This window comes from Camelus dromedarius, chromosome 12, assembly GCF_036321535.1.
Source record: "Camelus dromedarius isolate mCamDro1 chromosome 12, mCamDro1.pat, whole genome shotgun sequence".
NCBI lineage: Eukaryota > Metazoa > Chordata > Mammalia > Artiodactyla > Camelidae > Camelus > Camelus dromedarius.
In genome coordinates, this window is record NC_087447.1 from 24,299,024 (window position 1) to 24,326,973 (window position 27,950).

Genomic DNA, 27,950 nt, shown 5'->3' on the forward strand with positions numbered 1-27,950 from the left:
GTCAGTGGCTGAGCCAGGATTCTAATCCAAGTCTGTGGGAGCCTCCGAACTTTCTGGTATAGCCTGAAGCATCCCTGTACTAGAATAATACGGTGCTGCATTGAGCAAGAGGGAACAGTAAATGCTGGCCAATGGCGCAGGGGAGAAGTTCAAAGGGAGGAGTCCTAGGAGGGGTAGGTGCTATACGCACACAGGGTCAAAGATGGCTTCTTGGCATTGGGGATCTGTTGGAGCTGGTTCAAAGCTGTAGATCATAAGTCTTCTCCACTTTCTGAGCCAGAGGAGGAGGGTCTGAGTTAGGATCTGGGCCAACCAGCAGTTGCTGTGTGCACAGCACAGAGGCTCTCCCCTGAAGACGCAGGGATGCCACCCGGAGCACATGTGCTGTGAGAGCTCACTGCAGGAGCCACGGCTCCACCCCATCAGGCAGACAACCAGGAAGCCCACAGGCCTGGCCTCTGAGCCATGGACTTGCAACAGCCTCCAGGGACAGCAACCAGCCTCGAGCAGGAGTGAGAAGGAAACACCCCCTCCACCCCAGGCCATGCGATGGGCTTGGCCGTCTACAAGGGCCTGCAGGTGTCCTGGCAGAGAGAGGAGGTGGCACAGGCACCAGGCGCTAGGGTGCCAGGCGTCCCCCACCCACCCCTGAGAAGGAACAGGTGCGAAGCAGGGCAATTAGCTGAGGAGGCGTCAGGGGGGCAGGCAGCCTAGACCTGATTGGGGAAACCACCAGGATTACATCATCTGCTGGTGAGTAGGCTTGATTAACTCTCCGATGAATGGACCGTTGCCAGGGAACTTTTTTCTTCTTCTTCAAGGAGCCAGAAGAAGTGATCATTACATTTGTCTTTTAAAATAAAACCGTTCTGAAGAGGGGACCAGCCTTCGAGCTTCCCCGGTGTTCTGGGCACTGTGGCTTCTCTCTCCAGGGGAGAAAGACTGCCTATTCATGGCCCACGACTTGGAGGGGCCCCGCGATGTCAGGCACTCTCCATGTAGGGCGAGGCTCGTGGTTGTCGGGAACTGCTCATTTACCCATCTAATGTGTTCCTCTATGCCAGCCACAAAGGGAGCCCACTGTTATTTTGATCCAAAAGAGAGGCTGGTGTTTACCACGAACTCCCCAGCAACCGTACGTGTGTGCGTAAGTGTGTGCATGTGTGTGTGTATGTTTGCACAACGACTTTACACAATGAAAAGGAGGGGCCGCTGCCTGGCTAGCATTTACAAACACATCTGAATTCTGAATCGGGGGCAGGGATCATCATGGAGTGGCCTCCCCAGAGGTTACGACTTGTCCATCTTCTACAAACCAAGGTGTAGCGGGACAGTGGTCATGTGGTCCTATGCCCCGGGGGACCGGGGAAGGGGAGCAAACATTTGAGAAGATCTACTTCTTGCCAGGCACTGGGCTGGCGTTTTACTCATCTCAACTTGTTGAGGTTTTTTATTTTTTAGTGGAGGTGCTGGGGATTGAACCCATTACCTCATGTATGCTGAGCATGCGCTCTACCACTAAGCTATACTCTCCTCACCCTTACCTTGTTGACTTCTCCCAGCTACCCTTTGAAGCAGGTATTATGCTTTCATTGTTCCAGATTCTTGTCCCAATGTTTCTGCTTAGAGAAAATCCCTACTTCCTCAGGTACCGCCTGAAAAATGCAACATTCTGTAAAGCCTTTCCTGACTTTATCAGTAAAATTAGTTATCCTCTCCTTTGTGCCCCTAGAAAATCATAGTCTTTGGGTAGATGGCAGCCTCAGTTTCCTCATCTGTAATATTGAGGTATCCATGGGGTCATTGGAGGAATAAATGAAATAAATCATGGAAGGGCTTTGACAGTGGCTGGCACTTAGCACTTGTCAGTCACCATTGTTCTTGTTAATAATAGTAATAATAATAGCACGTATTATTACTTACCACTATGTAAGTTCTCAGCTGTAGGGAGAGTGCCTACTTAGTTCGTCGTTTTATACCCACAGTCTAGGATTGGTTGGTGCGTGGAAGTCACTCATTTTCTGGCTGGTGAATGAATGAATAAGAGCAAAGGATTTGCCTCCTCTCAGTTCTGTGCGCTCCTGAGGATGGGCCCTTGTCTGACTCATTTCTGTATCTCTAATGTTACCTGTTGAACAGTTGAACAGGACCCTGAGGTGCTGCTGCTCAGCCGGGGCTTGGCCGAGGGAGCCTGGCTGCACACCCGTCTCCTGCTCTGGGCGGGGGCCAGGATTTGCGTCTACCCCACCAGCTCACAAGACACGCCACCCCTAGATGGTGAGCTCCTCTAGGTGTGGGCTGTGTCTTGTTTGCTTTTAAATCCTTAGTGTCCATCACTGCACCAAGTGCACAAGGAAAGCTCAAATGGCTACCTGTGGACTCTTACGTCCACCTGGTCTCAAAGGAGAGCAGACCCCAAAGCAGATATATCATCCCTCCGCTACCACCACCTAACCCTCTTCTTCCATAGACGTTCCCATTTCTGTTTATTAAAGACCCTTTTCTTGGTTACAAGGCCTAAACTCCTCGGGAGTGCTGTTCCCTAATGGAAAGAGGAGTCTTCGTAGTCAGGCCTTTCTGGGCTCGAATCCTGGCTGTGGCAGCTCTTGGCTGTCCTGCCTGGACAGGTTGCTTACCCCTCCTGAGCATCAGTTTCACCTTGCATTAAATGAGGATAATCATACACTCTATTCATCCTTTCAGGTAAGTGCTTGTTGGGCGCCTGATACACGGCAGGAACCGTTCTAGGCCTTGGGGGATACATAGATGTGAATAAAACAACATTGCTCTTGCCCGAACAGCATCTGCAAATGAGGGAGGGAGAGAGAGACACTAAACAAGTAAGCCCGTAAACAGACAGCATGTTGGGCGGGGACGGGTGCTGCGGAGAAAGGAAGTGGGCCGGTCAGGGCTGTCAGTGTCTTATTCAGGTGATGAAGGAAGGCCTTTCTAGTAAGGAGAACCTGCATCTGGAGAATACGATTCCAGGTTGAGGGAAAGAGCAAAGGCCTTAAAGCTAGAGTCTAAAGAATGACAAGGGGGTCTGTGTGGCCGAAGCAGAGAAAGGGAGAATTTGGAGAAGAGGGTATGTGGCTGGTTGCGGCCAGACACGTAGGGCCTTCTAGGACTTCGGCTTTTACTCTGGGCAAGAAGGAAAGCTTTGAGGGGCTCCCAGCAGAGAAGTGGGACGATCTGATGGAGGATCTTATAAGAGGATCCCTCCAGCAGCTACATGGAGAGTGTCCTGTACAGATGGGACAGAAGCAGGCCAGTCATTCATACCCCACAGGCTTACTGGGAGGAACCAGTGAGATTGTATATTAACACTTGAACGGATCTGGCATGGAGTAGGCGCTCAAGCCAGGGGGCTGCCACAGACGGTTCTGGAGCTGCCTGTCTCTTGCAGACAAGTCTTGGCCAGTCGTGCAGGGTCCCTCCTGCCCTTGCCCACCCAGTCATTCCCTCTGCCCCACACCTCCTTCCCCAGCCTTTCACTGATGTTGAAGCTCCTCGGATGGGAGCCCCACCTCCTGCCTCTCCCACGTCAATTCAGCCCTAATGCAATCCGGTCACATCCTTTCCCTGCTCCAAAGTCTGAAAAGGACTAATGGCTCATTAAGTTCACATTCTTGGAAGCTGACATTCAAGACCATCTTTAGTATGATGCTACATTTACCTCTCCCACCCATATTCTGCTGCTCTCCCAGAAATACTAAATACTAGGAGAGGGAGTCAGGTACACTATGTCACTCCCAGCAGAATGACTGAGGACACTAACCACACTCCCAATGACAAATCTCTTCCCCCAGATTCCCTGGGCCACCTGTATGCTCCAGCCATTTAATAGCCAGGACATGTACACCTGTCTATTACTGGCTCGCCTCTCCACCATGCTACCATGGACTCCACAATAATGGGTCTTCTCTTAAAGTGACAAAATGGCACACAGTTTCCCAAATCAGTTTCGTTTTACTGCTCTTATTTATCTCCCTTGATACCTGCCCCTATAGGCCCCTCACCCATCGCAAAATGCCCTCATTTCACCTTTACTGGTTCTAACAGGAGATCCAGGCTTCAGTCATGGATGCCCACATCTGACTGCCTGTCGCGAGCTCCCCCAATCCTCCATCCTTCTATCCTTTTCCAATCTGTGCTTAATCCACAAAGGACTAGTGCCCAGACCAAGGGCAGATCATAAACGGGGACCTGCTGGCCACACACGGAATAATAAAATCCTTGATACTATGTTTCTACCAGCCTGGAGAATAGGCACCACCATCCCCTAAAATGTCCCCCACAATGGAATTTATGATGCATTTAAAGGCTGGCTAATTTCAGGCCCTTCTCACAGGGAAGGCCCCTGGACTGACACCTACCACCATGTGGCTCTTGGAGAAAAGCAAGAGATCCTGGCCCCCACAGCTGTGGGATACAGATGCCCCCAGCACTGTAAGTGGGCAACCCTGAATACTACTGTGGAGCCAAAAAACCTGAAAATGTTATTGTCGAACCTTGAGGTTATCACAAGCTGGCTATGCCTGATGTGGCTGGGACACAGTCTTCCCTCTCAATACCAGGGCACCTGGGCAATATGGCCCCCGCGGCATCATCCCTATCTCTTTGGTGTTTACCACTCTTCTTCCACAGCACCCTAAGCCAAGCGTATTATATCATCCTGAGCAGCCATCAGGAAAAACAAAAAGGAATGTGGTCCTACACTCTGAAGGCTACCTTTACCATAGTTGTGAAGCCCAATTGGCTGCCACACGTGCCCTCGAGCACTCCTTCTGCCTTGTGCGTCCTGTGGCAGCCTTCTGGATGTCAACCTATGCCTCCATGACCTGCCTCAGGAGTTGTGCTGGCCCCAGGAGCCCGCGTTGCAGGTGAAGACTGCAGCCCAAACAACCACTGCATCTCGGAGGATGACTACCCAGGTACCCATATCATCTACCAAGGTGTCCTCTGCCAGAACACAGGCATTTTCCCTTCAAGGGATCCTCCACTCAGTGTGTACCACATACCTGAAACAGGTGAACGCCAGACAGACCTCCAAATTTATAACTCTCTCCTCCCCATGCTCCCCATTGGGCTCAATAAACCCCATTACCACTGTGGATAAAACTTCCCTTTTGGACCTCCTAAAGCAAACCTACTGCTTAAGGCTAACCCCAGGCTAGTCTGTATGTACACATGGCCAAGGTTACACCCCAGTGGCTGGACCTCACACAATGTTGGGTATACTTGGCCCCCATGAGCAAGCCACTTCCTATTCACTCCATGCCGGATGACCCAAGGCTCGTGAAAAAGGCCCACAAAACCACCAATACCAATGCGACTGGTCTAGGCCCCCAGGTCTGTTAATCCGTACTCACTCCTCAGCTCTGCAACCTGGAGCAAGTTCCTTAGCCTTTCTGTGACTCAGTTTCTCATCCATAAAGTGATGATTACAGTACTTACTTCATTAGGGTGTTGTGCCCACTGTAGGTAAAGCTCATAGTACCAGTCTGACACAAAGGAAATACCCAGGTATTTACTCATCAAGGACAGCTCAATTTCTACTTCCTTCAGAAAGCCTTCCATGCCTATTCCACCCCATCTTCTTAACCCAGTCTAGTTGCATCTTTGGCCAGCACTGCACTGTTGGTCATGTATTTGTTCTCCATTACATATGTGTTTATTTTGACTTCCCAAGTAAGAGATGAAGGTCCTTGAAGGAAGGGACTACATTACACCTGGCTCTCCTGCTGCCTTGTTGTGTCACCTTGCACTTACTTTTCTTGGGGTTGAGTGTCTTTCCCTAGAATGGCAAATATATGGCATGTGTGCCACCATTTCCCCACCCCACAGCCTTGGGACACACTCGTACTCACTAATAATTCTTCTCCCCCTGAACCTGGGTCCAGACTCAGAATCCTTCTTAACACACTGCTTTGGACAATGTCTACCAGTGTATTCAATAAATATGTATTCAGTACATACTCCCATTTAGTATTCTGGGGACAAAATTTTGGGCGTCTTGTCCCTGTACTTAATAGAACTTGTCACTAAGTTGGGAAGAAAGACAGTGTGCAAATTCATTAACAAGAAAATAGCCAATAGTGATCAGTACAGTGATGAAAATGAAAGAGTGGTGTGTTAGTGCCTGGGGAGGAGGCTACTTTAGAGTGGGTGTCCTGGGACTTTCTGAGGTCCCCAGAGATTTTGATCTGGTAGTTTTGGTGGGTCTCAGAATACTTGTTGTTAACAAGCAAATATAGGAAATTTGGAAAACACTGACATGGTGAGTAAGAGTGAGGTTACCTGGTCAGAAGACCTGGGTTCAGACCCCATTTCCTACACTTACACAGCTGTGTGACGCTGAGCAGGTTGTTGAACTTCTGTGATCCTCAGTTTCCTTATCTGGAAAATTGGAATAATGCTACTACTCATCTCAGAAGGTTATATTAGGATTAAATAAGATAAAACATATAAAATTTCTGGCACATAGTACATGCTTAATAAATGCAGCTATTAACTTGCATCAATCGGCCCATATAGTCCTAACTATAATCTTCTGTTTGAATTACTCAAAAGATAGACCCAACAAACACTTCATAGGGAATTAATATAACCTCTGAGTTGATTTTTGCCTAGTGAAACTCTTCCTCTTGAAAAATGAATTCTCAAAAGACCTTTTTGTAAGCAAGAATGCCGGAGTCCAGTGAATATAAGGGTCCGTGGCTGTCTAGTTTAGGAAGGTTTAAGATTTGGAAGGGCTTTGGCCTAATTTCCTCCCCTGTCAAACGGGAACCTGGCTCCTGGCCCTTTCTAATTCAGTGGGCAGAGGTGAGGAGATTTCTGAGACCTAAAGGGATGTGAGATTTGCAAAGTGTGAGGCACAAACAGGACACTCTCCTTCTCAGACCAGCCGGCCCATCCAACTGAAAGGCCAGGGCAGCAGGGGCGGAACAGTTCCCGATACACTGGCCTCCACTCACTTGGAGAAGGGGGCCGCACCTTCACGCTAGAAGCTGAGCTGGTACATAACGAAGAAAAAAAAAAATGTTGGGCAGGAAGCAGCCTTTTCAACCAGTGAAGAAACCGTTAGAATCCATCCCTTTGCCCTGATGCCAAAGCTCGGCCTGCCCCACCCAGCCGCTCTATCACGGACACTCAGGCTCGCGGAGGGCCCTGGGGGTGTTTGTCCCTAGTTTATCAGGGACCTGGGGAAACATTTCTCTAACTGAAGATAAGGAACTTTTTTTTTCCCCTTCTCTCTCTCCATTCTTGTAGCTACCTACCAGAGAGCTCCTCTCATTTTCTTTCAATAACAACAGTTCTTGAAAGAAGATATTTTTCAACCTGGGCTTGAAGTAACTGGTGGAGAGACAGGTAAGATGAGTTTTATTCATTCATTCCTTCAGTAAATAATTATTGAGTACTTATTCCGTGCTGGGCTAGGCTCTTGGATTCAATTCCAAGCAGAAGGAGCTGGCAGTCTTTGCGGGGGCAGGGGTGGGTGGCGAACGATATTTAACAACCACAAAACAATTACAAATTGGGATCCAAACTGGGAGGGAGATCATATAATTGTGGGTCCTAATCTAGTCATGAGGGACCAGGGGGCTTCCCTGAAGAAGTAACACTTGAGCTGAGAAAGTGTATATAATAATCTTCTAGATTTTGCTCTTACCCTCAGAGTGGGTGTTTTCAAGGTTAAAAAGATGCTTCAGGGTCCAAAAGATGTGCTACCATGCCATGCCAGTCTGTTTCTGGTACCAAGTCACGATTACTCGACCCTGGTGAAGATTAGGATGGAAATGACTTATTGGAGTGATAGAGAGGCCAGCATAAACCTGCCAGGACCTCCTTTAAGATTCAGTTCGCTTTGCGAAAGTTGCCAGATAAAAGATATTTCCAGATGGAGGGCCACGCAGGAAATACAAATGGAATCATTTTTAATAGCTCTTCCTTTGCAAGATGTGACCCAAGGCGGCCTTCTACAAGGAGATGGGAAGCGCTGTAGCCTGAAGGTGTGAGAGGAGCTGAGCTGGCCCATGGGCACTGCGGGGCCTTTGGAAAGGGGCTGCGGCCTGAAAGGGGCATTAAAGATGCTCTAGTTACATGAGACCCCCTTCCAACTCCTGCCTGCACCACCCAAAATGAAACTTGTGCCTGCTATACTCAGCTTCTCAGAGGACAGGGCAGATAGGCATCTGTGAGAGCACTGAGCCCCTTTATGGATGTGACTGTCCATAATAACAGACTGCACCCTTTCCCCGTGTCCTTGGGGCCTAGTGGGCTCCTGCAAAACAGGTCCTCTGGAAGTCAGGGGCCGGCACTGCTGACGGAGGCCTGAGTGGGCCGGGATGGTCACTGGGGACCCTGAGGAATGTCTCAGAGCCCTCCAGACAGCTTCACCGTAACACTGGGGTTGTTACATGGGTCCGTGGATGAACCTGAGAAGGTTGTGAGCTCCCTGAAGTGACAGGTAAAATTCTGCTTGTTGGACAGGTGTGCACCTAGGGAAAGTCTAACTCTTACCAGGTTTTGTGCATAGGTGTGTGTGTGGTAAAATGCACATTGCATAAAATTTACCATTTAACCACTCCCACATATGTAGTTCAGTGGCATTAAGCACATTCACATGATTGTGCAACTATCACCGCCATCCATCTCCAGAACTTGAATTCTTCCTAAACTGAAATATTGTCCTCACTGAACAGTAACTCTCCCCTCCCCCAGCCCCTGGCAACCACCACTCTGCTTTCTGTCCCCATGACTTTGACTACTCCAGGTGCCTCACATGAGTGGAATCATACAGTCTTTGTCCTTTTGTGATGGGTTTGTTTCATTTAGCATAATGTCCTCAAGTCTCACCCATGCTGAGGCACATGTCAGAAGTTCTTTCCTTTTTCAAAGCAGAATAATATTCCATCATACAGATATTTATTTACTGGGTATACACCCACAAGTGAAATTGGTGAATCATATAGTAATCCTATTTTTTATTTTTTTTTACTGAACCTGCATGCTGTGTTCCAGGGTAGCTGCACCATTTTATATTCCCACCAGCAGAGCATAAAAGTTCCAGTTTCTCCACATCTTCACCAACACGTTATTTTTTGTTTTTTGGATAATAGCCCCCCTAATGGGTGCACAGTGGTACTTTACTGTGGTTTTGTTTTGCATTTCTCTAATGATTAGTGATGTCGAACATCTTTCCATGTGCTGATTGGCTGTATGTGTATCTCCTTTAGAGAAATGTCTCTTTAAGTTCTTTTGTCCAATTTTAAATTGGGTTGTTTGGGGTTTTTGCTGCTGAATTATCAGAGTTCTTGATACATTCTGAAAATTAGCCTCTTATCAGATATATGATTTGCAAATATTTTCTCCCATTCCATAGGTTGCCTTTTCACTGTTTTGATACTGTCCTTTGATGCACAGAAGTTTTTTATTTTGATTGTAGTCCAATTTATCTGTTTTTAATTTTGCAGTCTGTGCTTTTAGTGTCATATTCAAGAGGTGATTGCCAAATCCAATAGCTTTTCAGCTATGTTTCCTTTTAAGAGTTTTATAGTTTTTAGTTACCAGGTTTTTAAGAGGTCTGTGACTGACAATGCACAGGCCATCCTCAATACTGATTCCAGGAGGATTCTCAGGGCTTGATGAATGTCAGCATGAATCTAGGAAGTGGGAAATGGATAGCATGGATGTGATATCTGAAGCCTTTAATTCAAAAGGAATTATTGAGTATTGAGTATCTCCAAATTTACATCAGTACCCTGGGAGCTAGTAAAAATGAAAATCATGGCCTCTCTTCTCTAAGAACGTAAGTCACTTATGAGGTGACAAGATGGTGCAAACACAAAATCATTGCACTGCAAGGCAGAGGCTAATGAGCCCCTAACCAGGTCCTCAAGCCAAGAGCTGTGAGGACTTGGGAATATGTTGAGTTCAGAGGACAGACAAACCTTCAGCACCAAGATGTGACGCGAGCTGGGTCCAGGTTGATGGACACATTTGGCGAGGCAGAGAGGACTGGGATGGATTTCGTAGTAACCGCAGTAACAGCTGCCATTTACTGAGCACTTACTACGTGCCCGGCTCTGTGTTCTGCCTGCTGCGTACATTATCTCAGTTACACCTCCTAACCCTATATTTATCATTGCCTCTATTTTATCATTGCAAGCACTGCAGCACAGAGATTTGCCTAAGATTAATTACCCAGATAGGAAGCTGTGAAGTGGAGACGAGAAACTAGGTTTATTTATCTCTATTCTTAACCATTCTACTATTGTAGCACCAAAGTTTTGAAGCACAGACAAAGCAGGCATTCCAGAAAGAAAGAACAGAATAAGACAGTGCACAGAAACGGGCGTGAGCAGGGGGTCTGAAATCAAGGAGGAGCAGTCTGGCTGGTGGGAAGCTTCAGGCTCTAAGCGTTTGGGATACGAAGCTGATTCAATGGTGCAGGCAGGATCACAGGGCGCCTTCGAGGGAAGTGTGAGGATCTTGGTCCTGACCTGCTAGAAGGACAGAATCATACATAGAGCTGTGGCTATAACCTTTCAGTTCACATTTTTCCTCTATTAAATGAGAGCATCAAGCTCCTAAAAGGTGAAGCTACTTCCCCATGGTCAGAGGCAATAGGGAGCCAATGCAAATTCTTGAGCAGGGTGGTGACAGTGAAGAAAACAGTATTCCAGATGGGTCAGTTTGGCAGATTCATGATGGGCAGCTGAAGAGAAGCAGAGAAAACTGGCGAGAAGAAGCAAGTAGCTCTTTCCCTGTTTTTTTGCTGAAAGATACCTCCCTCAGCAATAGGTATTTCTAAGAGCATCATCACAAGGCTCCTTTCCGCTGAGGTTAGGAGCTTAGGAAGTCAAGCATCATTAGGAAGGTCAGAGTCTCCTTCCCCTGCCAGGCTCAGTGCCCTCGGCTAGACATGAGTGCCAGAAAACTCAGCTTCCCCAGAAGCAGCCTGGCCCCTCCTCCAACAGAAGGAGCGCAGTATCTCAGACCAGAAATCCCCGACTCTAAGGAGCCAGGGGCCAGGACAAGTTCCTGACACCATCCCTCTATATCACCTTCCCAAGCATGAAGCTGGGCCAGGTGTCTGCTGAATGCACCTCTCCCTTGGGGAATAACCAGTGCAGATGAGATAAGACAAGGGTCCCTCAGGCAAGGAGGCTGATCCCACCCTTCCTGGGCTGAGCCCTGTGGCAGAACGCTCTGTGCAGTCAAGAAAGGCCTGCCCTGGTTGACTATCCTCCTCTGAGGTTCTCTTTGCTTAATTAATTCTAATAATAGCTGCCGTTCATTGAGCACTGTGCTAAGCATTTGCCATGCATGATCTCATTTTATTCCTACAGCCCGGTGATGAAGATATAATTATCCCCATTTTACACGTGATGGAACTGAGGCTCAGAGCTGTCAAATGATTTGCCTAAAACCACATAGCTAAAAGAGCCAGGACTAAAACAGAAGCCTGTCTATCTCCAAAGCCTGTGCCTTTACCCATATAGTTGACTGCATTCTGCACATCGGTCCTCTGTAGCCACGTCTCCTTGGGGACACGGGGGCCCTGCAGTGGAGAAGCAAGCTTCAGAGAGGGACCTTGTGGCCTCCTGACACCACCTGTATCTGAGTGTTCCCAGCAGCAAGGAGCCTGATTGCTTTCCCAAACCAAACGCTTCAGTCTGAATCTGAACAGTATCTGGGCCCTTTTCTTCTCCCCAGAGTGATGCTCAAGGAAGACAAGGGATCTTCAAGTTCCTTCTCAGCTGTTGCTGAGAGAGCATAGTGCAGGCATGCTTTGGCCAAGGAGGGCAGGGCTGCCATTTGTACATTCATTCATTCACTCATTCAATAAACAGTTATTGAAGGCTTGCCATGTGCTAGGCACATCCTAAGTCCTGAAGACACAAAGGGGAAAAAAAATCAAAGAATTTCTATTCTCATGGAGTTTACATTCTAGCTGCAAAGAAAGGCCAAAGAAAAAAACACACAAAAAACTACAAATACAAATGTAGTAAAGTGGAAGTGGGGAGGGTATAGCTCAAGTGGTAGAGCACATGCTTAGCATACACAAGGTCCTGGGTTCAATCTCCAGTACCTCCTCCAAAATTAAATAAACCTAAATACCTCCCCCCACCAAAAATAAAACAATAGAAAGTAAAATAATTTTTTAAAAAGTGGAAGTAATGATGATACTAGGAAGAAAACTAAAGCAGGATAAGGGGATGGAGAATGATGAGACATGGGGTTTTAAAAGGCTCTTATGAGGATAAACATTTGAACCTAAGTGAAGTACGTGGGAGCCACAGAATGAGCTAGAGGAAGAGCATCTCAGGCAGAGGAAAGAGCAAGTGAAAAAGCCCTCCGATAGAAGTCAGCTTGGTTTGTCTTAAGGATAGAGAAAAGGTCAGTGAGGTTTGAGCAGAGACAGTAGGGAGCAGGGGAGTGATGGAAAAGTAGTAGGGGTCAGATAGTCAGATAGTATAAGGTTTTCTAGGCCACAGAAAGGAGCTTGGATTTCAAATGTTCTGTTCCAGGGCCCCAGGCAATGTGGGTGTCACTCACGTGGAGCTGCCTCTGAGGAGCTAAAGGGAGAAAATGGATCGAGTGAACAAAGAGTACCAGGACAGCTCAGTGAGTCAGCTCACCCAGCTCTGACTCCCCCTCGAACTTGGAACAGCAAATAATTTCAGGGTCCACTACCCAAGAGAAAAAGTAGGGGAGGATTTGATGATGGCAGAGGCAGAAGCAGGATCTGTTGACCCTCTGTCTCATTTGCCTTGTCCATCAAAGGGAGTCTGGATCACCAATGGGTGTTCAAAGATTTTAAAGCTGGAATCTCTGTGTATAAACAAAATCTTCCACAGAAGCTTACTATGTGCCAGTCTCCTTTCCAAGCACCTTATCTGCTTCATGTCCCAGAACCTTTACAACAGCTCCATGAGATAATCTGAATATGCCTACTTTACAGATGCAGAAGCTAAATTCCAGAGAGGTAGCGCAACATGTCCGAGGTCAGTAAGTGCTGGGCGGCTGCCGCTGGAGCAGGCACTTCAGAACCCCTCGTGCTCCAGGGAGCAGGCTGGGAAATCACATTTCTGAAGCTCCCTCCACGTGGACAGGCTGTGAGCTTCAGTCTGCTAAGACCTCGCTGTGGAATTGTGATATTTAGGGGCAGTTACTTTAGCACTTGATTTTGCCTCTTGTCTTAGTTGTAAAAGATGATTTAGAAGTGGTTGGAAGAAGGATAAAATCAGGGATGCGGCTGAAGCAGGCAATGTGGTAGGGAAGCAATGGAGCAGCCTACTCAGGTCCTAAATGGACACAAGCCTGCATTTCTGGTTGAAAAAATGGAGGCTCCCCAAGCCTGAGGCCAGCTGGTCTCTTAGGCTCACTTCAGCTCTTTCTACAGCACCCCAGTCTCAGCTTCCTTTGGCAGATGTCCTGACTAGCTGGAAGATCGTTGCTTCCTTATACAGTGATGATGACTTCTAGAAGATGGGGCGGTAAAACAGGTATCGTTTCTGAGCATTTACTATGCACCATCACTGTATGAAGCATTTTTACACACGTTATTTTATTGAATCCTCTTAAAAATCTTGTGACGTGAGCAGGCATCCCAGTGGCCTCACCCTAGTCCTGGCCCTGCCAAGCGTTACTATCACCTCCACTTGACAGATACAGAAACTGAGATTCAGAGAAGTTAGGTAACTTCCCCCAAATCACACAGCTAGTAAATAGCTGAGCTGTCTTCTGACACCTATGCTCATTCTCCTAAACTCAGTTGATATAGATTTCTCTTTTTTAGATTTTTTGGGGCCTTTTCACTATATAGGACACCCGATTTATTTATCACTAATAAGTCCAACATCCTGAAAACAACCATTAACATGCCCTGAAATGTTCTGAAATGGTTTAGGAGCCAGATGCCTGAGACAACTGAGTAGTTTAAAGAATTCTGCATGGGAACTGAAGCCATATTAAGACAAATCTTTATTTTTGTTTCCATATGTGAATGTCACAACTAACAGGCATACGATGCAACTTGGCTTTTAATGGTTGGGAAATAAGAAAAGAGGTAAATTGTCATTCTTGGCATGTTCCCAATGACATTTGCATTTTCCTTTCTATTAGAAGCCCATTTTAGCAAAAAATGGAGCCTTAGTCACTTGAAACTGCTCTTCCCCAGAAAACAATTGTAGATGTAATACACAAAAAGAATAGAAAAATGCCAACAGGAAGAAAGTAATCCACCTAGGGTCGGATTCGTCATGCGAACTGATTCAGTCTTCCTCTGACATTCACACTCAGGAGAGAAAACTGGAAATTTTCTAAATTTTAAGGTATTTAAGATTTGCAAGGAGTCGGGGGAGGGTAAAAGGAATTAAACTGCAATCCCACTGGTTTAGGATCGAGTACAGATTCCCCCAGCTCTCAAGAACCATTTTACATGTTCGAATTGCCTCGCAGTTACTGAGTCCCTCTTCTGCATCAGGCATAAGGTTGCTATGGAAGGATACAATAAGGTCATGATTGCTTTAAAATTATTCATAATAAAAACACATTTAGAGATTTGATTCTAAATGTTAAACTTAAATTTGAGCAATTTAATTGCCCGTTGAATAGAAATGAAATCCCACTGGTAGGCAGTTATTTCTTACAACCACTTTGTGTGAAATTGAAATCTTAAGATACCATTTCAAATATTCACTTTCTCTAAGGAAGCTCTCCCCAAAGAGTTGTGAAAGATAAGAAACTGACCCAAAGTCATCGATAGTAATTGTTCTTTCTTTACACACTCTGGTCAAAACAGAAGCATATTATTAAAAGGAAACCTCATGCCCAAAAGTTAGCCATTCAGAGGTTACTTCCCAGAACCCAAGGATATATTTAATTTAACAGCTATCTTGAGCCCCATGCAAAATTATATAGCAAGGGAAGTAGCAACTTAATCAGATTTAATAAAAGCAAGCAGATGCAAATGTATCATCTAGTCACCAAGATAGTGAACATTAAAGTGGAAAATACATATACGTTTTGTTTAGGAGCAATAGGCGGTGAGGTGAAGGGACCCCCTTTGTTTGCTTTATAAAAACGGGATTTTTTTTTAAATTTTGGTCAGAAATTCTTATTTTTAACCCCCATTTCACCTTTAAATTTAATTTTAAACTCTTTTTCAACTCTTCCAATGATATTTTGCCATAACATAGCAGCCACCATTTATGAGCGCTTAATATACACCAACGCTTTCCATGCATGTAATCTCATTCTGTTATTACCCCCAGCACATTACAAGTCCATGGGCCACACTGCATGCATTCACTCATTTAATATTCACAATAACCAATGCAATAGGTTCTGGCACCCCTCTTTGACAGATGAGGATACTGGGAGTTTAAATTCCTGCTGTTTGTCCAGGTTCACACAGGTGGGAAATGGTGGGTTAGAATGCAGGCAGTCTGACTCCAGAGGCACTACACAATTCTCTCTCTGCAGATTAAGGAAATTTCCTACACAGGCCACACTAGCTGATAAGTAAGAGCCTACATCTAACCCAGGGAGTCTGATTCTCAAGTCCTGGCATTTAAACAACACATTGACTGGTTCTAAGTAAACTGCTGATCACAACCTATAAGTGCATTTTCATTTCTGATTGTAGAGTAGTAGGTTGTACATATATATCACATAATTTAGGCTGGCCTAAAAATTCTAGTTTTCTCTTTTAAAATTAAAAACAAGGGTCTGAGCAGGAGAAGGTCTTTTTAGAGACTGAAGGCCTTGAGTTGGACCCAAAGCTGCTCATAAGGCTTCCTTTCACACACACACACACACACACACACACACACACACACACACACACACAAACACCCACACACACCCACACAAACACACACACACAAACACACGCGCGCACACACACACACACTTAGAGGAGGGGAGGATATTAGGAGAGATTTTAATTATACTCATTAGGGACTCGAGCTTTGGACATGGAGGTAAGAAAAGGACAATAGCATGCAGACTATAGTAAATTCTGGTTATACTTGTGAAAAGTTAGTAAGGATCAGCTCTGAACCAGGAAAATGAAGTGTACAAGGATGCACATCTGATTTCAACCACCAACTTTCACATGAATTCATGCAGGCCCTTCAGTGCCATCTTTAAAATGGGAATAAAATGTCCATGACTATGATCCAGATTGTTCATATAAATCTATGGATTCTGAAAGCACTTGGTAGTTTCTTCTTTACAAGACTTGTGACTAATGTCATGCACAAGGAGGCCTTCAGTAATCATTTCTGAATGCAATTATTTTTCAAGGAACTTCTGATGAGGCCCAAGGGACCTAAAGTTTTGCTCTACAAAAGGGCAGGCTATTAGCCTCCTCCTCTTTCCTTCTGCATTCTCTCACTTCCCAGAATCTGCCCTTGGGGTTGGAGGGGAAACTTGAACTCAAAAATCAAGTGTGGCTTCTCTCTCTTTCCCTGACCCAGGGCAAAAGAACCTCCCGAGTATTGCTCTCCATCATTGGAGAGGCACTTTTTTCTCTGCAGAGTACTATTGTCACCTTACAGAGGCCAGTTTAATCGCAGGAGTCCGATTTTTGAAAGATGCTGAGGGAGGGATTTCTGCCGCCAGCAGATGGAGTGGAGAATCAGACCAGCGTGGTCCCTCCCAACCACCCTCCCCCCGGGATTAGCTGCCCCTGGCACTGCTCAGGCGTACCCAGCCCGTGCGGTCCCTGCTCGCACATCTCCTGTCGCTTCTCTGGAGCCCAGACGCAGTCACAAACCCGCAGCCAGCAGAGCCGCGCAGTCCCGGGCATCTGCGCGCACGGTGTCCGCGGACCTGGGATCTCGAACCCCGGAACAGGCGCGAAAGCCACTCGGAACGCGTGCATCTCAGTATGTGTTTATTTCACATTTTTGTCTCTTCTTTTTTCCTTGAGCGGCCCGCTGCTTAGTTTCAACCTTAATTTACCAAAAGGGAAACGCCACAGAGGGGAAACCCTAAAGAATGATTTAGAGGCAACCCAGCCACCTCTCCAAAGAGAGGTGTTCACTGAGCGACTCTCCCTATCCCCGACGCTGGCCCCTTTAAGAAGCCAACTCATTCCTTCTGCTGCTGCTGCTGCTGCTGCTGCTGCTGCTGCTGCTGCTGCTGCTGCTGCTGCTGTTTGTACCGCTAATCCCAGGAGCCCCGTTAAAAAAAAAAAAAAGGAAGAAAAAAAGGGGGAGGACTAGGCAGCTGTCTCTTTAAATGTGATTTCCTTCTATTGTATTTGAATCGTGATCAGGAAAAAGGAAATGAAACCAGAGACAGAGGGAAGCTGAGCGAAAATAGACCTTCCCGAGAGAGGAGGGAGCCCGGGGAGAGAGGCGCGGTCCCCTCCCCGCCCCCAGGCTGCCACCCCCTCCCTGCCCTCGGCGGCGAGCTGCGCGCCGCGACCCGGGCCGAAGGTGCGAGGGGCTCGGGGCGGCCGGGCGGGCGCGCACGATCCTCGCGGGCGGTGCGGAGCCAGCGACAGCGCGCGAGCCGATCCGGACCGGACGGCAGCGGCGGCGGTGGCGGCGGTGGGACCAGGATGGAAGGTTAAGTCCTGAGCAGCAGCAGCAGCTGCAGCCGCCCGGGGCCAGGCTGCGCGCCCCGGTCCCCGCCTCGGCCGCGGCGCGCCGGCAGCCCGGTGATTCGCTCTCTCTCTTTGGCGTTTGAAGGGAGCGCGGTGACTGTCCTTGAGCGCGGAGTGGCGAGCTCGCCGCCAGAGCGCCGGAGCAAGAGGAGGCGCAGGAGCGGCGGCGGCGGCGCCCGAGCACCCGAGGGGGTCCGAGCCCCGGCAGCTAGCCAACCCCGCGCCACAAAGGGAGCGCCCCCGCCGCCTGGCACGCCACCTCCCTCCCCAATGTCCTCGGCCATCGAGAGGAAGAGCCTGGACCCGTCTGAGTAAGTGTGGCTCCCCTTCCTCCGCCACCCACGATATCCATGGCCTCGCGCCCGGGGGCAGCAGGGTGGTGCGGATAGCTGGCGAGTAGGCTCAAGGTGCGCGCCCGCAACGTGCCCTTGGCTCCCTCTGCCTTCCGCGGGGCTCCCCTGTTCTCTCGGGTGACTCCGGAGCACCGGGAGTGGGGCTGGGTGGCGGGCGGCAGGGAGAGGAGGTCGGCCCAGCGCTTCTGCGGGCCCCTCCCGCAACCTGGGACGCTCCCCAAAGCCATCGCCGGCCAGAAAGTTTACACAGGAGCAGGCACAGGGGAAACTCGGAGGCGCGCAGGTGCAGTCTCGAGAGCATTAGAGGCTCGACTCTGCTCCCTTCTCCCCTCTCATTCCTTCCCGGTCCCCCTTTTTCTTTGTCCACGTGGTCCTGGAAAGGGGGACATTCCAAGTGGAGGCCTCCCGAGTCCCCGATGGTCCCTTCCCGGACCGCAGGTGGGGCGGCTGCCTGCAGCGCCAGGGACAGGCGCGAGAGGGGAGTGCGAGCGTTCACCTCAGAGCTCACGCAGGCCTCCAGAGGCTTTAGAGTAGCTAAGTACGGAGTTAATCTCGATACACGTACCCTCCTCGCCTCTCGGGGTCCACCGATGGGGATCTTTGAACCTAGAAAGTTAGTGCACCATTTTGTGTGTAGGTGAATTTTTCTGGTGAGCAGAGTTTCACGACTTTTATCACAGTCTCAAAGGGTTTAGGGTCAGGGAACCAGAGCGCTAATGAACTGCATTTGTTTTCTGAGCCTCTTACTGGTTTGAAATATCCCCTTCCCAGCATATACCTTCAACCCGTTCCTTAGTGTTAACATTGGAGAGAAAGGGTTGTTTAAGATATCATTTTCGCTGTCAGTGCAAATGCCCTTTTAAGATTCATTAGCTGTCTGGTTTTGAGAATTTTTATTCCTTTGAAGTCCCCAACTAATCCTTTGAAGGGATTTGTTACACAGACCAAAGGAACTGGTTAATGATTTGTCCATTTGTGCTTTTAAGAGGCATTTATTTTGTTTTGTTTTCTTTTCTTTTCTTGCTTTGAAAGAATTGTGCTTTCCTGATTGAAGTAGCCCCTCCTCCCAATTTCAGTCTCCTATGGTGTTTATATACCTGGGTTTTACCCTCAGTTACCAGCATAAAAGCTCAGCATGTTCTCATAAAACACAGGAAGTACCATGATCCAGTGAGAATATAAACATCACTATTCAATCTTGAAGGTTCAGAGCCAGTTCTATAAGGAGCTAGGTTGGGTCTATCAAAAAGCCCAGTTTCCTTAAATTCGCAGGAGAAAAATAACATTCCTTTTTAAAAGTAAATATCTACAAAAACACTGGGTTTAAAGGGGGGTGGTTTGCTCTTTTATTTTATTTTTTTACAAACCTAGAATTACAACTTAGCCCTGAGTTTTTAGAGCCTAGGCAAGACCATAGTGCTATAATAAAAGAGTGAATTGGATGAATTACCTTTGAAAGGTGCCTAATGTCTTTTCAGTCAGCAGAACTTAGTCACTAATCTTTTTATTAGAAGATAAATCTGGAGGTTTCAGTTCCCTGGAGGAAGTTTGCTCTTTTCAAAGTTTGTGCTTTTTCACAGAGATAAGAAAATTGAAACATCTTAACCTCGTAACACAGCAGACACTACTGAAGGATGCTCGTCTGCTCCATCCTTTGCTTTACTATTTGCCCATTGAAGACAGGCTTTCATAAGAGATGGACCAGCTAGCTGAGAAATTACTGCAGCACATCCCCCCCTCCCCTATCTCTCTTGGAAATTGTTGAGAAATTATCCCAGAAATCCAGGCTGAAGTATATTCAGGTGTAATATTCAGATGGGCTCTAGGAGAATATAAAATATTCATTTGAGGGTGAATCCTACTCAGTTATTGGCTTGGAATATCCACCAAAGATAATGTGATATTATCATTAATTATAGAAAGATAGATAGAGCCAATATCTTATCCTGTCCTTTCCTATCTCATGTCAGGCCATCACAATAGCTCTTTCGCTTAACATTTCTACTGAGGACCACTATCCTACCAGATGCTCTATTGTGGGTTTACTTGGGTCAGTACAACTGGGGTCAGTCTGATCAGCATCTCCAAATTACACAGAGTAGCTTGCCTAGGTATATGCATGTGGAATAGTTAGACAGAAAGGCAGCCAGAATTCATGAACACGGTGATTTCCTCTACTGTGCAATCAGTGGCCCCTGCCGCCTCCCTGAGTAACAAGAGCAGTTCATTTTAATTCCAGGCAGTTTTGCACTAGCTAAGTGCAAATTCTCTCCTTTCACAGTTGGTTGGCAGGATCAGCATTAGGGCATTCAGCGGTGTTGAGGCTCCACGAGTGTTTTTGAAAGCCTTAGAGTCAGACCACGGGCTGTGGAAAGGGAAGAGACGCAATTCTGAGCTGACACACAGGAAAACGTTGGGTGTGCTGTTTTTCAGGAGGGAGAACGGCAGTCCTTACGTATAACCCGTGGAAACAAAGCAAAGCAAGTCAGGCTTCAGTGAATTCTTAAAAACTTGAATTTTTAGGAGAAAACTTGTTTGAATTTCACATTTCCTTGTTCTAAAAGGAGATCATCACACAAAGCACACATGTTCTACAAAGTGTTGGCTCAGTTTCAGTATTCTGAAATACTCCCAGGGAGGTGTGCACTTTACAGACAGAGTCGCCTGGGGCTGTCACAGTGTGTTATCAACAGTGATTCCCTGAGCCTCACCATCCCAAGTGTAAATGGTTGTGGTCACAGGCCAATCAGGACACAAGGTCACTTGGTAAGTTAGTGTCAGCTGGAAATGGGAGACGCAGATTGATAGCCTCCAGGTACTGAGGGGGAAGCTCTCTTTGGGAATTTCACAGTTGGAAGCAGGTCCATTTTTCAAAACGTAATAGATTTTTGAAAAATAGATTTGTGTTTGAGTAAGTTTCGAAAGAGTACTTGTTAATTGATCAACAGGTATTCGGTTTTTCCTGTGTCCCACTTGGCGCAAGAATCATTTCTTCCACTCCCTTTATTTTCTTTTGGCAAATAAAGTTATTTCTTTTAAAATGAGAAACAAAAGTATTCAGATTCCGATTAAGCAAAGTGAACTAGAGATGCTATGTGACTTCGTAATGAAAGAACACAGATCTCAGGCTCACTGTTAACAATTGCCTGAGTAAAGATTTGAATCCTTTTAACTATCTTCCACTCTATCAGAAACAATCACTGCCCCCTCCTCATTTTCTTTCCTAAATCATCTTCATCTGAATCAGTTTAGCTGTTGTAAAAATGTTCACGTGCAGAAGGGTCTAGTTGATGTCCTTTGTAGGGTTAACAATGGCCTTAATTAACACCTGGGATTTTCCAAGGGTTCATTCAGTAAGAAGGACGGGATGCAGAATTTCTGTTAAAAAGTAGTAATAATGAGAATTCCTATTATATCCTGATGGAATTTTTATCTTGCAAAGGGAAAGCAGCCTACAATAATTAGGGGTCCCTTTTCTTCTTTCTTCCTCACCTCTTCTTTCGTGCAGTTGGTGGGCCTTGAGGCAGAATGGCACACAGATTCAAAAGGGAGTTTGCAGATTTTTAGCCATCTAGGTAATCCCTGCAGCAAGCAACTTTTTTAGTCCCAGATGTCTCCTCTGGGGTTGGGCGGTGCCCTTGGGTCCTGGGGATGTGAGGAGGAAAAAAGGGAAGTGTGGAGACAGAGTAGGAGGGAGAATGGGATAAAGAAGGAGGGAGACAGAGGTGCTGAGAATGCAGCTGGACTGTGTGTGGGGCTGGGGTACCAGCTACAGTCGCCTTGAGTGCCTCTTGGCGCCCTGCACTTGCTTCTTACGGGGCCTAGAATGTAAGGTCCTACCAAGGCTGGCCGGGCCTCTCTGCAGTCTGGCCTAGGTGGATGTCCTCTCCTTTCTCCTTATGTCACCAACAGGCAATTGAGTGACGTTCCCTGTTGGGCCCAGGGTGATCCCTGACCCCCACGCTCGTCTCCCTGGGATGACATTGTCCCTAATGCTTGGCCTTCTTCCCAGGGAGCCAGTGGATGAGGTGCTGCAGATCCCCCCATCCCTGCTGACATGCGGAGGCTGCCAGCAGAACATCGGGGACCGCTACTTCCTGAAGGCCATCGACCAGTACTGGCATGAGGACTGCCTGAGCTGTGACCTCTGCGGGTGCCGGCTGGGCGAGGTGGGCCGGCGCCTCTACTACAAGTTGGGCCGGAAGCTCTGCCGGAGAGACTATCTCAGGTACCCACCCCTGGCCCCCACCCCGGAGCCCCGGGCAGGGCCTGTCTCCCCCAGCTCCTGCCGCAGCCCACCTGAGCGAGGTCCGGCAGAGGCTGGGTCTCAGCCGCCCCACTCAGAGAAGCAGGTGGCCTTTCTTCTTCTTCGAGAAGCATGGTCTCGGGGATACATCCCTATGGGGTAAAATTCTGATATGTTAAAGGCGAGGGAATGATAAACACAAAATCAGAACAGCGGTTCCCTCTGGGGGGCAGACAGGGGGAGAGGGTCAGGCAGGAAGGCACAGGGAAAGCCAAAGGAACGGGGGCTTTGTAGTTTCTGAGTTTGAGGGTGGGTTCCTAGGAGCTCATTTCATGCTTCAAAACATACACATAGGATCTAAATATGCTTTTGTAAGGTTCCAATATTATGTGATGAGAAATTTTAAAATAGAAAGCATGTTCTTGCCAAGGCACAGCAGGCAGGCCCTGAAGTCAGCTATAGGTTTGGGCCCCAGGACCATGGCTTTCTAGCTCTGTAACCTTGGGCAAGTTATTTAAGCTTCCTTAGCCTCGATTTTTCTCATTTGTAAAATGGGGATAATAGTGATACCTACTTCCACGAAGGTGGTGAGGATTAGATGGGGTGACTGATACATGTAAAGGGCCTGGCCTAGTGCATGAGTGTCAAATAGGTGTTAGCTGTTCTTGCAAGTAACCCTCGTGACATCCATCATTACACTCTTTAACTATCTAATGAACAAAGAGATGGAGGAATGGAAAGGCAAAATAGGAACTCTAGAACACCCACTGAGATGGGCACTGAGGCCATCTGGGATGCTCTGGGTCACACTCTTGGCTATGTGAATTTCCCTTTGCCCCGAATGTTCTAGCATTTCCAGTTTTATATTAGCTGCTGCAAAGGTAACTCTGTGCCCTCTGCTGTCAAATCTGCTCAGCTGTGTAACTGTCAGTTTTTCGCCATCTTCCTGGGGCAGCGGGTCTATGGAGCTTGCAGCCCTGATACATTAGGACCACCCAACCCAGCGAAGCTTGTTTAGACTCCAGTGCCCTTGGCTGCCAGGCCAGCTCTTCCTCCCAAACCTGCCCTCAGAGCATTTTACATTAAAAAAAAAAAAAAAGAAAGCAAGCAATTCCATGGTGAAGGAAGCTTATCTGTTTACCCAGAGACTGACAGAATAAGCCTTTTTTCCCCTCCTAAATTCCCTGATAAAATCCTCGCAAATTTGGTGGTTCAGAGAAAAGAAGTCAGGTTTCCAAGGATCATGATTTTAATTTTGGTCTATTTTTTATTAAGTTGCAAGAAAATAGAAGCAGGATAAATAGAGATTTTGCTCCCTACCAGTTTGCCAAGTCAGTGCAGAAAGCAGACGGGTAAATGATTCCCATTGGACCCCCTGACTACAGCCTGTCAAATCATTTGAATCTTATTAAATGAAGTACAGATAGAGTCAGGTCAAAAGAGCCCAGGCTGCTCCCTATCTCTGTGGTTTTATGTAACATTCAGGAATAAACCCCGCGCTGCCTGGGCTTGTTAATCTTTTGCATTTTTAAAAAGGAGAGGGAAAAAATAGTCTGGGAGAACCCAATGTTAATTAACTTGTGTCTTGGTGACACGAAATAATTCTTCTCCCTGCTACATTCCTAGGCAACATGTTAATTAACTCTGTGTTAGTGCAGGCGGTTCCAGCCATCCTTTCATATTTATGTTATTGTTATTAAAATGGGCAGGAGGAAGCTTAAGACATGACACCTCTTGACAGAGGAGAAAAACCGTTTCTTGCTGCAGGGATGGCCCTTTAGCCATGCACTTGTTTGCGTGCATTCTTAACATATCTGGCAGTGTCTTTGCAAAAGGCAAGTTGGAGGAGGGACTAAACGGGTCCTGTGATGGGGTTCAGTCCTTCTCCCAGCCACCCCCCTCACCTCTTCCCCAGTCCCAGGAGAACTTCTGATGATTTCCAATGTAATTTCCAATTACAGTCCTTTTCAGACACTTAGCCTCAGATATTATGAGACCTCCATGCAGAACCTAAAGAAACCCTGTGCTATTATATTGTTTCACTGGGAACCAAGCAGTAGCTGTTAATGCCAGTGCCCAGCCCAGATCCCCTTGGATCCCCACCCTTTTTTTTTTTAACCAATTTTTATGAGGAGCACCCCCTTCCCGCTCCCTCCCAGTGTTTTACTTTCAACATCCAGCACCTGCATCTGTTATAACCAAAAGTTTGCCCACTCCACTCCCCAGATGCCCAGCGGACCTGGCCCAGTAATGACTGGCACTGCTGGAGACTGAAGTCCTGCAGTCTTGCCTGGAGCCAGGGCCACTTGGAGACGTGACTCATACTCCTGAGTCCCTGTGCAGTCAGGCTGAATCTCCCCTCCGAGGGACTCAGCCCAGAGATTGCAAATTTGCCTGCCTTCCACCCCTTTTGTCCGGCTTCCCTCGCCACCTTACCGGTTTCCCCTGATTACACATCCTCAATAAATCCTGGCTGCAGGGTCCACTTCAGGGGTATCCAGCCTAAGGCACCAATTCTTGGTACCAGGGGTGAATGCTCAAGTTTGATGTCAAGTCCTGGCTATTTTCACTATTAGGAAAGTCTCATCACACCAGAGCTGGAAGGGGCTGCCGAGGCCTTTCTGTTTCTGCTCTTTTGCTTTTCATCTGCAGACACAGAAGCCAGGGCAGGGGACATCATTGGCTTCGGGGCACCTGGCTAGTTAGAGGTGATGCTGGGACCTGAACTCGTCTCCCCAATGTTAGTCCTCCATCCTCTCCTTCGTTAGCTGCCTGATGTGTGTTGTAATTTACCCCCGACTTCCCTTTAATAAACGCTCTCCTTCCATAAGGGTCACACCCCCAGGCGGTTGGCTTCATTCCACACACACTGGTTTGAGTCGTTTATCCTCGCTCGGGCCCAAACTCAACTTACTGAATAGTCAGGAAACCAGAACTGTCTTTCCACTCCGTGACCTCCAAGGTGGCAGTTCCCTACAGCTCCACCATCTGCTGCCTCGGGATAAAATATTCTCCCCTAGTAATGAGTTTGCTCCCAGGTGGTGCCTTGAAAACACTCAGAGATCTTCAGATGAAAAGTGGGATGTCGAGGGAAATTAGCTGGCCAGGCTGTAGCCACGAGCTCTCTACCCACACACCACGTCTTCCTGATTCCATTCATTTTGCCCACATGTTTCAAAATTTGTCAACTGTCCTTACCTCCCCTACAACCCCCAGAGTGTACCAGCTGTTTCTTTGCTGTTCTGAAGTTAATAAGAACTTCCTGGGAGAACATGCATTCACCTGAAACTACCCTAAAGGTTTTACGTGGGAAGGACCTGCTGACATGTCATGTGATCAGGCACGTGCAAAAATGACTTCCTGCAGCAAGACTGCCACCATTGGGAATACCCCTGAGATGCGTTAAAATACAGCCAGCGTTGGCTTTGCCCTTGGCCACTGGTGCTTTGACACGCTGCAGTTGATCCTTCTAACAGCCAAATGAGGTGAACGCTCTGATCACTGCCATTGCACTAGCCCAGAGCAATCAGATGTCTCGCCAGGGTTGCTCAGGTACTCAGGGCTAGTCCTGGACTGAATCCGAGTCTTCTGATTCCAGTGCTTGTGCCATCCCACTCTTGCGGGCTGATTCTCAAACTTCAGCCTGCATCAGAATCACCTGGAAGTGTTCAGGAACACACAGACACACAGCTGGGCACCACCCTGAGTGTCTCAATCAGGGCAGCATGAGTGTGCATTCCTAGCAAGTTCTCAGGTGATGCAAATACAGCTGGTCCAGGACCACACTCCGGAAACCACCGCCCTAGGCTCTGCCCTGTTGCATCTCTCACTCTGACATTGAATGTTGCTTGAAATCAATGACCAATCAACTGAGACTTAGTTCTGACATTTCAATGTCAGAAGAGGAGTTTCTCCAGAGCCTCATGCCATCTGGGCAGCGAGGATCTTGAATTCAGTCCTTCTGTTCTGTGTGGCGAGATGCTGTTTGTCCTCCAGATCTCTGCGGCATGATTAACCACACCACATGTTTTCTGTTGAACTCCCTCTGTCTCCCAGTGAACAACCATGTGGAGATGGCCTTTGTAGCTTTGGAGGAGTTTCAAAACCAACCCTCCCCCTGGGTGGAACTAGTGGCTGTTGATGTGATAGAATTTGGGGGCCTCAGAGAGATGCCCATTTCATTGCGTTCCTGGTCAGTTTCCTCTCAAAGGGGCCCCCAGGGGTTTACGCCTGCTCCTCCTCTTCTAAAATGAGAAGTTCCTCTGGGAGGAGGCACACCACACTTGCCTAATCCTCTTAAGTCACTTCAGCCAAGAGTCTTTTCCACAGAGGCGGGGCCAGGGCAGCCTGTAGGCATGGAATGTGGTTGCAGCAGGCAGGGAGAGAGCTCAGCAAAGGGATGTGAGTTATGCCAAACACAAATGCCACAGATACAGTTTCATCCCAGAGGACCCTCTTCCTTCTAAGAGCAACTACGCACGAGTCGGCCGTCTGTCTGGACCCAGCTCTTCCTTGCTTCCCGCCATCTTGGAAATCCATCCTCAAGCCCTGCCTTCCAGTGTTCTCTGCCACTATCTTCTTGGCTTTTCTCTCTTTTTTGTCCTCCAGGCTTTTTGGCCAGGACGGTCTCTGCGCTTCCTGCGACAAGCGGATCCGTGCCTATGAGATGACGATGCGGGTGAAGGACAAAGTGTACCACCTGGAGTGTTTCAAGTGTGCCGCCTGTCAGAAGCATTTCTGTGTGGGCGACAGATACCTCCTCGTCAACTCCGACATAGTGTGTGAACAGGACATCTACGAATGGACTAAGATCAACGGGATGATATAGGCTGGGGCCCAGCATCCCCGGGGAGGCATTTCACTGAAGTCACTGTCTCCGTGGGGTCTTCACTCTTAGGCATTTTGGGGGATTTGAGGGTGGGTTGAGGCATTTCTTAGGGGGTGTAGACCCTGATTGGGCACCAAGAAGTGAGACACAGCATCCAAGGGACAGAATGCAAGGGACAAAACTAAAGGTGACAAAATGACTGGCCTCTAGGGAGAACTTAAGGACAGTGCCCACAGCCTGTTGGTAATAACTGACATGACTAGTGAAGGACAGGAGTGTTGGGAGGCACTGGGCCATCATGGTGGGACTTCCCGTCTACAGATGGGGACTTGTTCCGTCAAGACTCATTATGTCTTTGACCCTTGAAAACTAGAGACGTGCAATTGATTTCTTTTCTTCCTGGCTTTTATGACAACCCTGTTCCAATCACTGTCCTCCGCACAAGGGAAGGACAGAGAGAAGAGTGGCCATCCTTTCCTTCCTGGCCACCTTCCCAAGGCCTTAAGCTTTGGACCCAAGAGACACTGCATGGAGACAATATTTCAGTTGAGAATGAAAACTGCAACTTTTAACCAAACAATTATTTAAAGCAATGCTGATGAATCACTGTTTTTAGACACCTTAGTTTTGAGGTAAGGAGTTCCACAGATTGTTTCTATATAAATGTAAATCTAAAAAAAAAAGTTGTTCAACTATTTTATTATCTTAGATTATATCAAAGTATTTGTTGTGTGTAGTTAGAAAAAACTCTGCAGACAATAAAAATGACTGACTAAAATGCAGTGTGGTTTATTTGGTGATGACTTACAATTTGGGATGGCAGAAAAATGGCTTTTTATATTGCAAAGGAGAAGTAAATAAGCAATTTACTTTTAAGTCAAATAAAAATGCGCG

General features: G+C 47.5%; 1 protein-coding gene across 4 annotated transcripts; it reads left to right on the forward strand.

Moving 5' to 3' along the window:
* The first annotated feature begins 487 nt into the window (after positions 1-487).
* Positions 488-27,834, forward strand: LMO2 (LIM domain only 2). Of its 4 annotated transcripts, XM_064492460.1 has the most exons (5): positions 488-753; positions 7,273-7,371; positions 17,715-17,940; positions 21,995-22,210; positions 26,837-27,834. In XM_064492460.1, the coding sequence occupies exons 3-5, from the start codon at positions 17,900-17,902 to the stop codon at positions 27,054-27,056; spliced, it is 477 nt and encodes a 158-aa protein (XP_064348530.1). In that variant the 5' UTR covers positions 488-753; positions 7,273-7,371; positions 17,715-17,899; the 3' UTR covers positions 27,057-27,834. The 4 variants fall into 4 exon arrangements, with proteins under 4 accessions (XP_064348530.1, XP_031315676.1, XP_064348531.1 ...); XM_031459816.2 differs by lacking the exons at positions 488-753; positions 7,273-7,371 and adding an exon at positions 16,660-16,904; XM_064492461.1 differs by lacking the exons at positions 488-753; positions 7,273-7,371 and adding an exon at positions 17,322-17,459.
* Positions 27,835-27,950: the final 116 nt, after the last annotated feature.

Coding starts and splice junctions, on each gene's coding strand:
- LMO2 (XM_031459817.2), top strand. Junction 17,941..21,994: donor AAGAGCCTGGACCCGTCTGA/GTAAGTGTGGCT, acceptor CCTTCTTCCCAG/GGAGCCAGTGGATGAGGTGC. Junction 22,211..26,836: donor TGCCGGAGAGACTATCTCAG/GTACCCACCCCT, acceptor TTTGTCCTCCAG/GCTTTTTGGCCAGGACGGTC.